At 40.5% G+C, this 15794-nt stretch overlaps 1 protein-coding gene across 10 annotated transcripts in view; it reads left to right on the plus strand.

Annotated features, from left to right (window-relative positions):
- Positions 1–15794, plus strand: part of RAP1GAP2 (RAP1 GTPase activating protein 2) — a 325705-nt gene that overhangs the window by 192063 nt on the left and 117848 nt on the right. For 9 of the 10 annotated variants that reach the window (XM_039341916.1, XM_039341924.1, XM_039341835.1 and 6 more), the window contains one exon: positions 10631–10715. In XM_039341916.1, coding sequence (XP_039197850.1) covers positions 10631–10715 — 85 coding nt within the window. Of the gene's footprint in view, positions 1–10170; positions 10257–10630; positions 10716–15794 lie in introns of those variants that run through there. The other variant, XM_039341889.1, reaches the window with a different exon arrangement.

Raw genomic sequence — 15794 nt, forward strand, 5'->3', positions numbered from 1 at the left:
GTCTGCCTATCCATTGATTTTAGTTCTGCTTGAGTCCAGTCCACTATTCCAGCTGTGTACCTAATGACTGGGATTGCCCAGGTGTTGATTGCCTTTATGGTATTTCCTCCATTGAGTTTGGACTTTAAGATCTTCTTCACTCTCTTGATGTATTCACCTCTAATCTTTTTCTTGACTTCAGTGTGCTTGATGTTGTCAGCTTGAAGGATACCCAAGTATTTGTAGTACTCTTCCTCATCCAGACTCTTAATGTTATTTTCGTGGGGCATCTTGATTCCTTCAGTTTTCACTATTTTTCCTTGTTTGATAGTAAGTGTGGCACATTTGTCCAAGCCAAACTCCATACAATATCTTGGCTATATATACGGACAGTGTTGAGCAGCGATTCTATTTCAGATGATGTTTTTCCATACAGCTTCAGATCATCCATATAAAGGAGATGGGATAGTCAGGCAGATGTTTTTGATGTTTGATAGCCATGTCCTGAGTTATTCAGTATTGTTGACAGAGGAAACAGTGCAATAACAAATAGTAATGGTGATAATGAATCTCCTTGAAATATTCCTCTCTTGATATTAACCTCTCCCAGTCTCTTGCCATTTATCTGCAACTGTGTCTTCCATTGTGCCATCGATGTTTGCACAAATTTTCTGATGTTTCTACTGACTCCTGTTATTTCTAGGCACTTGATTATCCAGTCATGTGGCAGAGAGTCAAATGCCTTTTTGTAGTCAATCCATGCCACATTCAGGTTGGTCTTCCTTCTCTTGCAGTTTTCCAAGATCATTTTGTCTATTAGGAGTTGATCTTTTGTTCCTCTGCTATTGGGGCGGTTTCCTTTCTGCTCAGGTGGAAAGAGATTGTTTTCAACTAGATGCTGTTGTACTGCATCAGCTACCACACCAGTTAGTAATTTGAAAGTTGTTGGTAAGCAGGTAATTGGCCTGTAGTTGCCTGGTGTTGCCCCTTTTGCTGGATTTTTCATTATTAGGTAGGTTTCCCAGTTGTTAGCCACTTTTCAGTTTCTCCTCCTTGTAGTATATTGTTGAACTGCTTGGCAATGAGTGGGTGTATAACAGTTAGATGTTTCAACCAAAACCCATGCAGTTCATCTTCACCTGGTGCTGACCAATTTTTGATTTTCCTTGCTCTTTTTTCTACCATTTTTGTTGTTATTACTAGTTCTTTCATTTCAATTTCTGTTTTATTTGCATCCACCTCTTTTAACCAAGCCGCATTGGGTTATCCCATATCTGCTTCCAGAACTGCACTGTTTCTTCCTTGTCAGGTACTGACTAATTCCTTGCAGTTTCTCCATTGATGGATTGGTAGAAACGTTTCTGATTGGATTGAAATTGGAGGTTCTGCCTATAGTTTGCAATTCGAGCTTCATATCTACTGATTTTCCTGGCTATAGCTGTTATTTGTTGCTTTATTATTTCCAGTGCTTCCTTGATCTTCCTTGTTTCTAAGTGGTATTTCTTGATTAGGTATTCTTTGGTCTTCTTGTTCTTCAGCTTCTTTTCTTTCATCTGTTCTAGCTTGCTTGCATGTGATCTTAACTTGCTGATCTTATTTTCTAGTCTAACCTTCCATTTTTCTGGTGCACTGTTTGTTTGTTTTTCTTCTTTGTTGATTTTGCATCCCAGGTATTCTGTTATAACTGCAGCTGTGCTGTACATTAGTTGGTTTGTTTCTTGCAGTGAATTGGTGCTTATACTTGATATTGCAGTATTTGCATCTTTTAATGCTTGTGCTAGCTGTTTCTTTGGAACAAGCTTCAATGCAGGTAGCCTTATTCTGTTGTTTTTGTGCTGTTCTAGATGCTCAGTTATTCTTTGTTTCAATTCTTTTATTTCTTTAGTTAGAGGGTTTTGTTCTTCCTGAGGAAGAGGTGCCTGGTTTCCAAATGAGAACAGTTGTATATCTCTGCTGGATTCCTTCACTGCCAACTCCCCCTGGTTTGCCTCTACATTCTGAATTACTTCTGGTAAGGCTTTGATTTCTTTGCCCTGGGTAAACCTTTGCAGTTTGTCCAATTCTGTTTCTGTGAATACTTTATTTCGTATTATAAATCTGCGTTGATCTGCTAGTCTCTGTTCTGTTATTTCTGATTCTGGATGTTGTTCTTTCCAGAACTGGTGTATTCATTTTAGATATCCTCTTCTTGTTGGACTTGATCTGTAGTAACAGATCATTATTTCTTTGTGTTGTTGTTGTTGTTATTATTATTATTATTATTACTTTTAAATTCCTGTTTTGCATGTAACTTCTCTCAGCAGGGAAAGTCCTGCTTTCTCCCTGTTGCCCCTTCCTGATTTACCACTTTGCGTCTTATCAAAAAGTTGGCTGGATCCGTCCAACGGAAGAAAGACATGAAGGCAATCAATATTGCTCATTTATTTCTATATTACTCTTCTTTCTGGAAATTATGCTCATTTAGCAAAAGTAACCATCATGCAACAATTAAAACAAAATTAAAACTTCATTAAAACATAATTAAAAACAAATTTAGGAAACAGCATCCATACAGCAAACTAATTTTACGTACCATTGGTATGACGGAATAAAAATATATTTGGCAGCTGATGGAAGGATAATAAAAACAAAACAAGCAAAAAAGGGGGGCAACTGGGCTACTCACCTTTGGCAGGATTTTTCAAAGTTGAGGAACAATTATTCAGTTTATCTATCAAATTGGCTTCTGATGTTGGGAAAGACCTCACTGAATGCTTTAAATCCAAATGAAAATGTCCTTTTTCATCCTGTGGATTTCTTGCTGTCATTCCCCAAGGAAATCAATTTCATCTTCTTTTATCATTATGGAAACCAATATTATTTTTCTTGGAAGAGCTATTCCAGTGACTTAACATGTATTGCAGTGGGCATCCTATTAAATACATGCAATTCCTGCACCAATCTTCTTAGCCTCAGAGTTTCTCTGGTCACAGGACTGTGTTTTAGTAATACAATTGTTGAAAATCAGCCACTTTTCTTTATGTTATGAGTCAAAAATCTGGCATATGCAGTAATTTAGGCCGAAGGAGAAAAAAAAATCTCCTTCACACTGAGTATGTGGTTCCTGCTGACTTGAGGGAGACATTTTTATTTTATTTATTAAATATATATGCCCCCCTTCCCACTCACACATAGGTGACTCCATGTAGTATATCAGAAATGATATGGTTGTGGTTTGACATCACCTTATGAGGTATATTTTTCAAACTTCCTTGACTAGAACGGGAATTTTCAAATCTTTTCAAGCCGTGTTCTTTGCTAGCTAAGAAAAGGTCTCAGAATTATGATCTGATCAAGAGACATAATTCTTGTGACAGGAAGTGAGCAATAAAGCAAAATGTGTGCTTGCTGTAATTTATTTATTTATGCAAATAGATGTCTTAAGCCTCATCAAGTTCTCTCTGGTTTAAGGGTAAGCCTTGGGATGGCTTGTAGTTTCCTATCCAAATTTTAACTACTCGTGATCATACTTAAGTTTTCTTTCTGTGATCAGCCAGGAAGAAAAGCAAGCAGGTTTGGTGTAATAGTTAAGGCCTTGGCCTAGAAATCAGGAGACTGTGAGCTAGTCCTGCCTTAGCCATGAAAGCTGACTGGGTGATTTTGGGTCAGTCATTCTCTCTCGGCCCAGCCCACCTCACAGGGTTGTTAATGTGGGGGAAATAGGAGGAGGAAGGAATACTGGTGTGTTTGCTGCCCTGGGTTGTCTATATCTCTTCTCTATATAAATAAAAATGTAAATGTTTGTTTGTTCAAAATCTTAAATCTCCAAACGTTCTTCACTGATTGCTTTGAAATTTTGACACAAAATGCCTTATGACCATTTTTCACACTTATGACCGCTGCAGCATCCCCATGGTCACATAATCAGACTCTTGGCAACTGACTTATATTTATGACAGTTGCAATGTCCTGGGGGTCCTGTGATCCCCTTTTGTGACCTTCCAACAAGCAAAGTCAATGGGGAAGCTGGATTCACTTAACAACCAAGTTACTAACTTAGTAACTGCAGTGTTCAGTTAACAACTGTGGCAAGGAGGGTCATAGAATGGGGCAAAACTCACTTAACAAATGTCTCTCAGGAATGTTGGGCTTGATTGTGGTCGTAAGTCAAGGATTACCTGTGGTAGATGCCGATATGTTTGCAACACTTTCTCTCCCAATTCAATAAATCTCACTAAAGAAGATTCTGTGATTTGTGCTTGGGAAGAGGACGTGCACTTGATTTAAGGCAAGGGTCTTCAAACTTGGCAACTTTAAGACTTGTGGACTTCAACTCCCAGAATTCCTCAGCCAGCATGGCCATGAGCACAGCTGGCTCAGGAATTCTGGGAATTGAAGTCCACAAGTCATAAACGGGCTATCATTCCCCACCCCTGATCTAAGTCATCACCTGCATCTGTGTGACCTTCTAAATTGACATACAGTATACAACAGGAATGTCAAACTCGTGATGTCACGTGACATCGTGCGATGTATCGTGACTTTTTCCCCATTGCCGGCAATGGGGTGGGCATGGTTTCAGTATGATGCATCTGACCCACAGGCCGGCAGTTTGACATGCCATATGGTATACAATATCCATGGAGGTTTTATGGCCGAGGGTGGAGATGAATCTGCTTTCAGCTGAACATTCAGACACATTATCAGGTTTGCTAAAAGTGTTGATCCCAATGAAGATCACCACCCAATTTGAATACCCATTTGGATATACAGACTGGTTTCTCCCTTGTATTTTGAATGTACTGTTCTTGTTGTTTGGGAGAAGTCAGACACACGTTTAGGAAAGATCAAAACAAAGTCTGTGAATTGGTTGGTGGCACTTCCCTGACAGATTTTGTTATTTATCCTGAGACTTCTTGAAGGGTAGATTAAAAAAAAAAAATTAAGGCAATGAGAAAACACGAGTTGGAACTGGTTGGATAAAATATTAAAGATTTAAAATTGTTCCTTGATGAAACCATCTAATCTGCATTCTCATCACAGTTGTGTATCCTGGCACAATTATCTGAGCCTCCTCAGGTAGTGGGTGCTTATGTCATTCACCAATTATTCTTATTTACAGCTCCCTGGGTTAATTTATTTGGCATTTTTACTCAGAAATCTCTCATTAGCAGTACATTTGTTAAGGAGTCAGTTCTGTGAATTAATGGAGATTGGCTAGCCTGGAGGATCATGGAAAAGGAAGTGAAAATTTTATAAATAGGATGAACAATATGGAATATGTTTACGATAGGCCAGAAAGCAATTTGTTGAGCAGAGAACCTAAAATCTGACCCTTGTTCAGTCTCTGTAACTGGAGGTCCTGCTCTGGAGACCGAACAAGACAGAACCTAGCCAAGCATGGCTAACCTTGAAAAGATACTGGAGGATATGATTATATTTGAATTTGAGATGCTCAGAATTTTGTAGGGTTGTAGATCAGAGTAAGGATGAAAGACAGTCTTGGGAAGACAGATAGTTCTCATTTAACAACCAGTTGCTTAGTGACCATTCAAAGTTATGACAGGCATCCCCAAAAGGTCTTAACGTCCAGATTTGAAGTTAACAATAACAATAATAGAGTTGGAAGGGACCTTTGAGGTCTTCTAGTCCAACCCCCTGCTCAGGCAGGAAACCCTATACCATTTTAGACAAATGGTTGTCTAATGTTCCCCCCCCCAAGTCAAGTGATTGCATTTTGGGTGCTTGGCAACTGGTCCACATTTATACTGTTTGCAGCATTCCACAATTATTTATTTTATTTATGAGACTTATATACCGCTTTAAGTGCAAGCACTCTCTAAGCGGTGTACACCAGTAAGCAATGTATATATATATTTACATTGCCCCCAACAATCTGGGTCCTCATTTTACCTACCCCGGAAGGATGGAAGGCTGAGTCAACCTTGAGCCGGTGAGATTTGAACCGCTGACCTGCTGAACACAGTCAGCTAAAGTGGCCTGCAGTACTGCACTCTCCACTAACTCTAACTGTTTGCAGCATCCCACTGTCACATGACCATGATTTATGATGGTTTTTTTTTCCAGAATCTGCCCAGTTTTGGGCAAAAAATGCCAGAGATTCCAAATTCCAAAGATCTAGCTTTAGTAATAGATTTAAGATAGTTAAACGATCAAGGGAGGCATAGCAAGTTAAACATACCTCTGGGAGGGTGGAGATAATAACTGTGGCAAGACTTAAGAACCAGTAAGTAGACCAGTTTTTCAGAACCTCTCTGGATAAGGAGAGAATGGGAGATCACCCATCTGTTCTCTGGGTGCAGGACAGCAGTCTCCCATGGATTTCAGCACTGGGAGACAAGATCAGTAATCAAGCTCACAGCAGAGCCTTTGAAAGGGCACTGAGTTTGCTAACATCATTTCTTAATTACTTTCAGAAATGTAACCATTTAACTGATTTAACCATCCCAAAGTTTCTCTTTGTCCCATCTTATACTAAACAAAACCAAAGCTGGGTTGATTTGACTTTTTTCAGTCTCTGGATAGTGTTACTTCCAGGTCTCTCCTTAAGCTTTCCTTCCTTCCTTCCTTCCTTCCTTCCTTCCTTCCTTCCTTCCTTCCTTCCTTCCTTCCTGCCTTCCTGCCTTCCTGCCTTCCTGCCTTCCTGCCTTCCTGCCTTCCTGCCTTCCCCAGTCCGTGGACCAGTACCAGGCCGTTGCATGCCAGCAACTGGGCCACACAAACAAGCAAAGCCCCATCCATGAGATGTAGGTAGCACACAAACCATGTACCCTTTGGTCTGTGGAAAAACCTCTCTCCACTTAACCGGTCCCTGGGACCCAAAAGGTTGGGGTCCTCTGCCTTAATCATTATACAACACTGATTCTGTTGATTGCTTTTAGCGTTTAGTAATTAAAACTGGGTCATTAATATTCTACATCAAGTCAATAGTAGAATGACTTGATGTAGGAGAAGAGGCAGGGGCTGGGAGTATGTTAGCCTGAAGTTGTTACATTCCCACAAGTGAACCTAATCTACTCCCCTCTCTGAATTCCATTAACTGTTATGTAGCATGAATTTAGTGTTGACCATTAGTTGACTAGATTTTTGAGTGTAGACATGAACAATAATTCATCTTAACTGGAACTTAATGTGTGATTCCAATCCAAATGTTGCAATGCATCCTGGCTTGTTAACAGGAGTGGTACTAGGTTTCCTTGCCATCTCCAAATTATCAAAACCTAACAGATGTTTTTAATGTACTTTAATCCTTTCCTCCTAGTTATTTTATTTTATTTATTTCCTTCCTTTCCCAATTGGTCTTCAAAGCCCTATAGCTACTGAGCATTCATAGTCCTTTACTGAAGAAGTGATGATGAAGGTGATTATTCATCTAAAATTAATCATCTGTAGTTGCTATTTCTTTTAACTTTTGCAAACCTGATATAGGGATAAAGTCTTCCTCCCTCTTTGACCATTTTTTAAAAAATAAATATGCTCAGATAAATTATGCTGAACATGAGAAAAATCCTCAGGTAAATTATGCTGAATATGAGAAGATGCAGATGCAAGCAGCAGCATTAAAAGACTCAATCCAATCTCCAAACAGATAAACATTGCAATTAAAAAAATGGAAAAAGAGAGGAAAGACATTGAAGTTATGTTTTATACCAGGCATGTCAAACTGCCGGCCCGCGGGCCGGATGCATCATGACGAAACCGCACCCACCTCATTGCCAGCAATGGGGAAAAAGTCGCAATACATCGCACGACGTCACGTGACGTTGCGAGTTTGACATGACTGTTTTATACAAATAAGTCTAAACATAAGAACCATTTTGTGCTTGAAAGTCTTCTTTCTTTGCCCTTTTAACAAAACGGCAACAACAAGTGATTCAGGTACGGCCAAATCAACCACCCATTGCTGCAGATGAAGGGTTTGTGGTTATACATTATTAAAACTGTATGCTGGAGAGGAGGGACCCCGATCAACTGGTATGGTTCCTTACACAATTGGAGAATTAATCCATGGAATTTACTGCATGAGATGAAGACCATCTACTGAGTTGCTTTTTAAAGAGGATGGGACAAATTCAGGAGAAGACTGAGGCGCTATCAGTGATGGCTAATCTTGATGGCTGTTGGCCATCTGTGGAATCATAGCTGTTGGAAGGTAAACAACTATGGAAAAGAGCTCTCTCCTTTTTGGTTGTCTTTGTGTGCTCCTTGAATGCATATGGTTGACCACTGTGCAACCAAGAAATGCTAGGCTTAATGGGTTGTTGGCTTGATCCACCAGGACTCTTAAATTTCTCATGTTCTTCTCACTTGAGTGTCTTGCAATCCCATTCAATAACTGAGTTGACTTTGAAAGGGAAACCATACAGAAGCATCTGGGGTTTCTGCATCTTTCTCATTTGATGAAACAAAAAATACGGACCATAGGTACTCCTTAATTTACGATCACAATTGGGATTAGAATTTCTGTTGTTAGGCATGGTAGTTGTTAAGTGAGTCGTGCCCAGTTTTATGACCATTTTGCCACAGTTGTTAAGCTACTCACTTCAGTTGTTAAATGAATCATGCAGTTGTTAAGCGAATCTGCCTTGCCTCATTGACTTTGCTTGTCAAAAGCTGGCCGGGAAGGACACAAATAGCAATAGCTATTTTTACGGTCCTCTCTAAGCAGTTTACAGAGTCAGCATAGTGGCCCCAACAATCTGGGTCCTCATTTTACCAATCTTAGAACTATGGAAGGCTAAGTCAACCTTGAGCTGGTCAGGATCGAACTCTGGACAGAGTGCAGAGTTAGTCTGCAGTACTGCATTCCAACCACTGTGCCACCGCAGTTCATATGGTGATCATGACTCCAGGATACTGCAAACATTGTAAATACATGCTGGTTGCCAAATGCCTGAATTTTGATCACACGTCCGTGGAGATGCCATGACAGTTGTAAGTCCGAGGATTGGTTGTAAGTCACTTTTTTTAGCGTCATAACTTCAAACAGTTGCTCACGGAATGGTTGTAAGTCGAGGACTACCTATATTAGTTTGGGGAGTTTACACCCTTTGAGGGATGACTAATAGAGTGCAACATATACATTAATTAAATAATTGATTATATGCGATTAGGTTGGTGTAGCCTCTTAGTGTAGATGGGTTTTCTCCAGGACAATCTGTCCCCAGTTTGGTCCTTCAGACCTTCCAAAGGTCACCCATCACCATTCAGTGTAACCGCTTGCCTCCAGAGGTTGGGGTGCTCCATCACTGTACGTTTGTAAGAAGAGATTGGACAGCCATTTGTCTGGAACAGTATAGGTTCTCTTGCTTGAGCAAGGGCTTGGACTAGAAGACCTCCAAGGTCCCTTCCATATCTGTTATTCTATTATCTGTAACATATCATCATCATCATTTTAGCCATTGTCTATCCACTGCAGAATGAAGGCCTCTTCCGCATGTTTCCCACCAATACGGTCCTGAGCTTTCTTTTGCCAATTGGGCCCGCAATACTTGCTGATGTCATCAATCCATCTTTTTTTTTTTAGGTCTCTTTCATGGACACTTTTGATCAAGGGGGATCCATTCAATGATTGCCTTGGTCCACCTGCCATTAATTCTTCTCGCTATGTGACCAGCCCATTTCCGTTTCAATTCTTTTACTCTCTTGATGATATTGTATAGTTTTGTTTGTTCTCTAATCTGTGGGCAGGTCTTTCTATTTCGTCTTGTAATGCCGAGCGTGTATCTTTCCGTACCTCCTTGCGCCACTCGTAGCTTTTATATTGTGGGGTTAATGTCCACGTTACACATACAGAAGGGAAAATAGGCCTGTTGTCCTGTTCCGTTCTTCTGCTCTCACCTCTGAATGTGAGAGAATAACTCCCTGTTCTACCCATTTTGCAACTTCTCCCTTGCACATGATTGATCTTTCCTTCGTGATTTCAGCCTGTCAGACCACGAGGAACCTGGGTGCAATTCCTTGGCAATTCCTGGCATAACCATCGTTAGATCTCTTCAAGCATGCATGGTGTTCTTTAGGTGGAGAGAGAGAAAGATATGAGCAAACACTGCCGAGTCAATAGATAAGAGCAGATGGAGGAACCAGGGACAAGGCCTGTGTGTGCGCGACTTTGTGTATGTGTGCTCTGGGGGGGGGGGGGAGAGGAACAGGAGGGAGAGAAGGATCTCTTTTGCAATCCTGTCACCATAGAAACCCAGCTCTATATAGCTCACTCTCAGCTACTCTGGTGCTAGAAATTACCTGGAAATGGAGTTTACCTGCAGCCTTCATAGTAGGTATGATGAGCTCAATTGAAGTTTTGGTAAAAGGCCTCCTCTGCTATTATGGGTAATTGTAATGGGGCAGAGCCTTGATTCGGTGTGAAATCACAAGAATTAGAAATCCCTACCTCCCCCCTCTACAGCTTTTTTCCAAAAGTAGAGAAGTTTTGTTGGTATAACATTTTCAAAGTTTTCTCTTCTCTTCTCTTCTCTTCTCTTCTCTTCTCTTCTCTTCTCTTCTCTTCTCTTCTCTTCTCTTCTCTTCTCTTCTCTTCTCTTCCCTTCCCTTCTCCTCCCTTCCCTTCTCCTTTCCCTTCCCTCTTCTCCTTGAGATATATAAATATCTAAGCTAAACTAAGTTAAACTAAGATAGATATCTTGTTTTACAGGAAACAGGAGGCACTGAACAGCACAGATGCAACGACTCCAGAGAGACCCTTATCTCCACCCTTCACGGCCCCACCAAGTATGAAGGTAAGGGTCTATGGAATGGGTAAATTATGGTTTGTGGTGGCATGTCTTCTTCTGCCTGTTTTATCTTTCACATTATGGAGGTGGGATGGGGGCTGCATTTCTGTTAGAGCCGTTTTCCAAAGAAGGGGAAATGACTCCATCTTCTATTTGTGTCCACGCCCTCACCGAGGACTTATTTATTTAACTCAAAGATAATCTCTTGCTTCGTATGGCTCAGAGGTCCCAACCTCATATGGCAGGGAAATACGAGAAAAGCTGGTGTAGAAGAAAGGCAAACTCTTCAATAAATATTACATGGGCAAACCTATGGGCCCTGTTACAGTGCATGCTTCATTCTGGATCTGTTGAAGTTTTCAGGTAGTCTTCAAGGGCAGCTCCTTGTAGATTGCACTGCATAATGCAAGACGTGAGTGACTGTTAGCAAATGTCTCCTGGTCCAGGAAAAAGGGTTCAATTGTCGTAGGGCTCTCCAAACTTGGCAAGTTTAAGACTTGTGGACCTCCTGGTGAGACCAAAGCCAACTTTGACTCCTCCTTGAATGGCTTCACAAGTTGGAACAGAGGGTCACCCAAATTCCAGGTTTTCCAACAATGTGGATTATCCATCAAGAATACCCTATTTCTCATGCTAGGAAGCAATGACTCCATGATACAGAATTTTCAGAACTTGGATTTTAAAGAACAGGCAAGCTAATAGGGAAGCAGATGGCTTTGCTCTGGATCTAGACCAATTTAGGTTTTTAACATAAGGGCCAGCTGATGAAGAGTTGACAGCACTCAGCTTTTGTGGCCTGGGATAGCTGCCCTACTCTGTCTAATGGTAGGGCCAGACTGGCTGATACAAAGTACATTGCAATAATCTGCATCCTTTTTAGAGTTATTATTATTGAAAAGTAACTGGGACAGGAAATGTCTCTCCAGTATCATTGTGCATCTAACGTCCATTAACACAGTCCATCGTTCTCAGTAATCAGGGATGAAAGTATGTGTAGATCCCTGGAGAACAGTCCAAATTTATGGTCTAAACACCCTACTCTGAAAAACTCCAGATGGGTCACCTTAAGCTGTGCATCTTGGAATTAATAGAAGTCTACCATATAAACAATCAAATCTATTACCTTCCATTCTTAACAGTGACCAACCTGATGTTTAAGGTATGTTGCTTCTTCAGTCAAGATAACAATAGTCAGTTGTTGGGGAGGGGATTGTTTCCTAGATCTGGAGTCAGAACTTACTCCCTCTAGACATGGAGATTCCCAACATTCCTTTCATAATAGCAAACATCCTTGTTTCTAGAAAATAATCTAATCTCTTTTAAAAACCATCAGTGTTAGCAAGCCTAGTGTATTGTGGCAATGAATAACTGAGTCTGTTCTAAAATTTGGACTTTAAAATAAACTTGTTTATAAACATATAAATATATGCAGTTATTGCCTGTAATTTAGCGTTCTGGCCATAGAAACCAATGTCTTTCCCCAGTTGGTTTCCTTCCTGATAACTTCCAGGAATCATCAAGGTATTTGAATAATTTAAAGGAGGAAAGTAGATTATATAGTGAATTTCAAATTAAATCTTTCTCTTTCTCTACCTCAAAGGAGAATAGTGGTAGAAAATAGATAGATAGATAGACAGACAGACAGATAGATGAAATGCTATTTACAATAGTACCTCAGTTCTAATCATTAATTGGTTCCAGGAGATGCAGTGAGTACCAAAAATGATAAGTACCAAACAGATTGTCCCCATAAGGAATAATGTAGTGAGTCACAAAGCAGCCGACACCGACAAATTCTAACGTGTGTTGAGTACCAAACAAACCATTAGTACTGGGACAAAATTTTCACATTAAACTGTGTTGAGTACCAAATTCGATGAGTTTCAAAGCAGTTGAGTACCAAGGTTACACTGTATTACTTTATAGTAAGATCAGCCTCATCCGTATGTTCATGAGATGGGAATTAAATGTAAAAAAAAATCTGTTTATCATGTATCATGTTAGTAATCATAGAATCCCAAAATTTGTTTAGACTTTTGAGACCATTTCTAACTGCAGGTATTGAATTAGAGTAGCAGCTATACACACAAACAGAGAGAGAGAGAGAGAGAGAGAGAGAGAGAGAGAGAAATTACTTTTGTATTATGTATTATGTTGGTATCAACACTTAGCACCTAAATAGGTAGATCTTCAGGCTATGGTCTGTCCCCAGCCTGGTCCTTCATATCTTCTAATGGTGCACCCATCGCCACCCTAATCAAGTCCATCCACTTTATTGCTGATCATCTTCCCCTTCCCTTCCCTTCCCTTCCCTTCCCTTCCCTTCCACCTTTCCTAAAATCATGGACTTTTCAAGAGATTTTGATCTTCTCGCCATTTGTCCAGAATAGGATCATTTGAGCTGGGTCACTGGTATCTTGGGTGTGACAGAGCAGATAAGTAGTGGATTTAGCAGAAATTATTTTAACAACAGGATTGCATTTTGGAGAGCATCTGAGCATAAAGTCACTGGGCTCATGTATTTTTGATGGGGTCCTTTCATTTTTATTTTGTTTGAATGACAGTGGATTATATTGTTTAATGTGGAAGAGCCTTGCAAAAAAGCAACCACATATACAGGCAGTCCTCAGCTTAACGACCACAATTGAGCCCCAAATTTTTGTTACTAAGTGAGACAGTTAAGTGTATTTCTTGCCACAGCTGTTTAACTGCAGTTGTTTAGTAGCACGGTTGTCTTTGCTTGTCAGAAGGTTGCAAAAAAGTGATCACTGGACACTGCAACCGTCCTAAATCTGAGCCGGTTGCCCAGTGACTGAATTTTGATCATGTGAATGTGGGGATGCTGCAACGGTCGTAAGTCATAAGTCTTTTTCAGTGCTGTTGTAACTCTGAGTTGTCACTGAATGAACTGTTGTAACTCAAGGACTACCTGTAATGTGGGAAGTGGATAAACCAAGCCACCGTCTTCAAAATATCACTTCCCCTCCTTTCCAATGCAAATTGATCAGGCCTCTAGTAGAACTGACCGGTTGACTGGGTGTTTGTGTGTGTGTGATTGTAGACAACGAGGTCTGAAATATTTCCAGCTCCTCCCCCCCCCCGCCCCCCAGACTTTAGAAACAATCACGAGATAGTATTGTCTGCCCAAGACTACACAGAACATTTCATGTTGCTTCTGGGGAAGAAGAGATACTGCTGTTCCCTAGCAACTGGAAATACCCCACGCTGTCACCGAGCCCTGATTGAAAATAGGGTTACCATCTGTCTGTTTTTTTCTCAGCTCCATATGGGAAGCTGAAGCTCCTTGCTTGGTGTCTGCATCCAGATGTTTAGACTAGCTTCCCACTTATTTATTTATTTGCTCGGCCTGTTTTTCTGAGTTCCCGATGCCATTTGCAAAGCTAACGCCAAATCCAAAGAAACCATCCCCAGGGATAATCCATAAATCTACGTATTTATACTCGCCGGACACATTTCCAGCAAAGAGACCGTGCTTAGCGTCCTTTGTACACTAAGGCAGTCGAGAGACAATAAGCATAAATATGTAATATGACATTAACTCGATTATATCTCATTTGAAAGGCTGTATCAACATCGGAACAAGCGTAAAAGAAACCAGCCAGTCAGTTAACAATATCCAGTGGCAGTCAAATTGTAGTCCCTTAATGTATTTTGCTTAAAATTTCATTTCAAGAGTTTTCTGAGCCAGACCAAATAGGCAAGAATAGAAAAATGAAAAATAACCACGAGGCATATCAACAGTCTTCTTTGAGAAGAGAACTGGATATCTATTATACTGCTTATTCTTTTTCCTCCAACTTTTCTATTCTCCTTTGCTGCAGAGAAGGAGAAGTTTTATTTGACATATTTTTTTGGAAAGGCCAAGAGGATTGCAGAGCCTTTTTCATGAAGGGAGGGTGATGTCAGATTCTTCCTCTGTCATCTGCAGTCTTCTTTTATCCCAGTGTTTCTCAAGGTTAGCAACTTGAAAGTTTCATTCAGAATAGAACTGGAAGGGACCTGGGAGATCTTCTAGTCCAACCCCCTGCTCAAACAGGAGACCTACCATTTCAGACAAATAGTTGTCCAGTCTCTTCTTAAAAAACCTCCAGTGATGGAGCACCCACAACTTCTGAAGGCAAGCTTTTCCACTGGTTAATTGTCCATACTGTTAGAAAACTTCTTCTTAGTTCCAGGTGTGCGATCTTCAACTTCCAGAATTCCATGATTGGTTGGGGAATTCTGGGAATTGAAGTCCACACACCTTCAAGTTGCAAAGTTTGAAAAGCAGTGTTTTATCCCTTTCCTGCAGTTTATGAACCTGCTATAAACTCTGTTTAGAGCAGTGTTTCTCAACCTTGACAATTTTAAGGCATGTGGACTTCAACTCCCAGAATTCCACAGCCAGAAATGCTGGCTGTGGAATTCTGGGAGTTGAAGTCCACATGCCTTAAAATTGTCAAGGTTGAGAAACACTGGTTTAGAGGATCCCCACCAGTACTGGCCTTCTAAAGCTCTTAAAATATAGTTTTGTCATCATACCTGGGGTTCATTGGTGGTATTAAATTTATTGGTTGGTTGAGAATCATAATAGAGCTGGAAAGGACCTTGGAGGTCTTCTAGTCCAGCCCCCTGCTCAAGCAAGAGAACCAAAACCATTTCAGACAAGTGACTGTCTAGCCTCTTCTTAAAAACCTCCAGTGATGAAGTAACTACAACTTCTGATTAACTTTTGGTTAATTATCCTCACTGTTAAGAAGTTTCTTCTTAATTTCAGGTTGCTTCTCTCCTTGATTAATTTCCATCCTTTGCTTCTTGTCTTGCCTTCTGGTGCTTTGGAAAATAAGTTGACCCCCTCCTCTTTGTGGCAGCCCCTCAAATACTGGAATACTGCTATCATTGTCCCCCCTCATCCTTCTTTTCTCTAGACTGGCCGTACCCAATTCCTGCAACCGTTCCTCATATGTTTTAGTCTCCAGGCCTTTAATAATCTTAGTTGCTCTTCTTTGCACTTTTTTTTAAAAGTCTCAACATCTTTTTTGTAATGTGATGACCAAAACTGGATGCAGCATTCCAGGTGTGGCC

Source organism: Crotalus tigris, unplaced genomic scaffold (genome assembly GCF_016545835.1).
Source record: "Crotalus tigris isolate CLP2741 ecotype Arizona unplaced genomic scaffold, ASM1654583v1 scf7180000017550.10884619, whole genome shotgun sequence".
Lineage (NCBI taxonomy): Eukaryota > Metazoa > Chordata > Lepidosauria > Squamata > Viperidae > Crotalus > Crotalus tigris.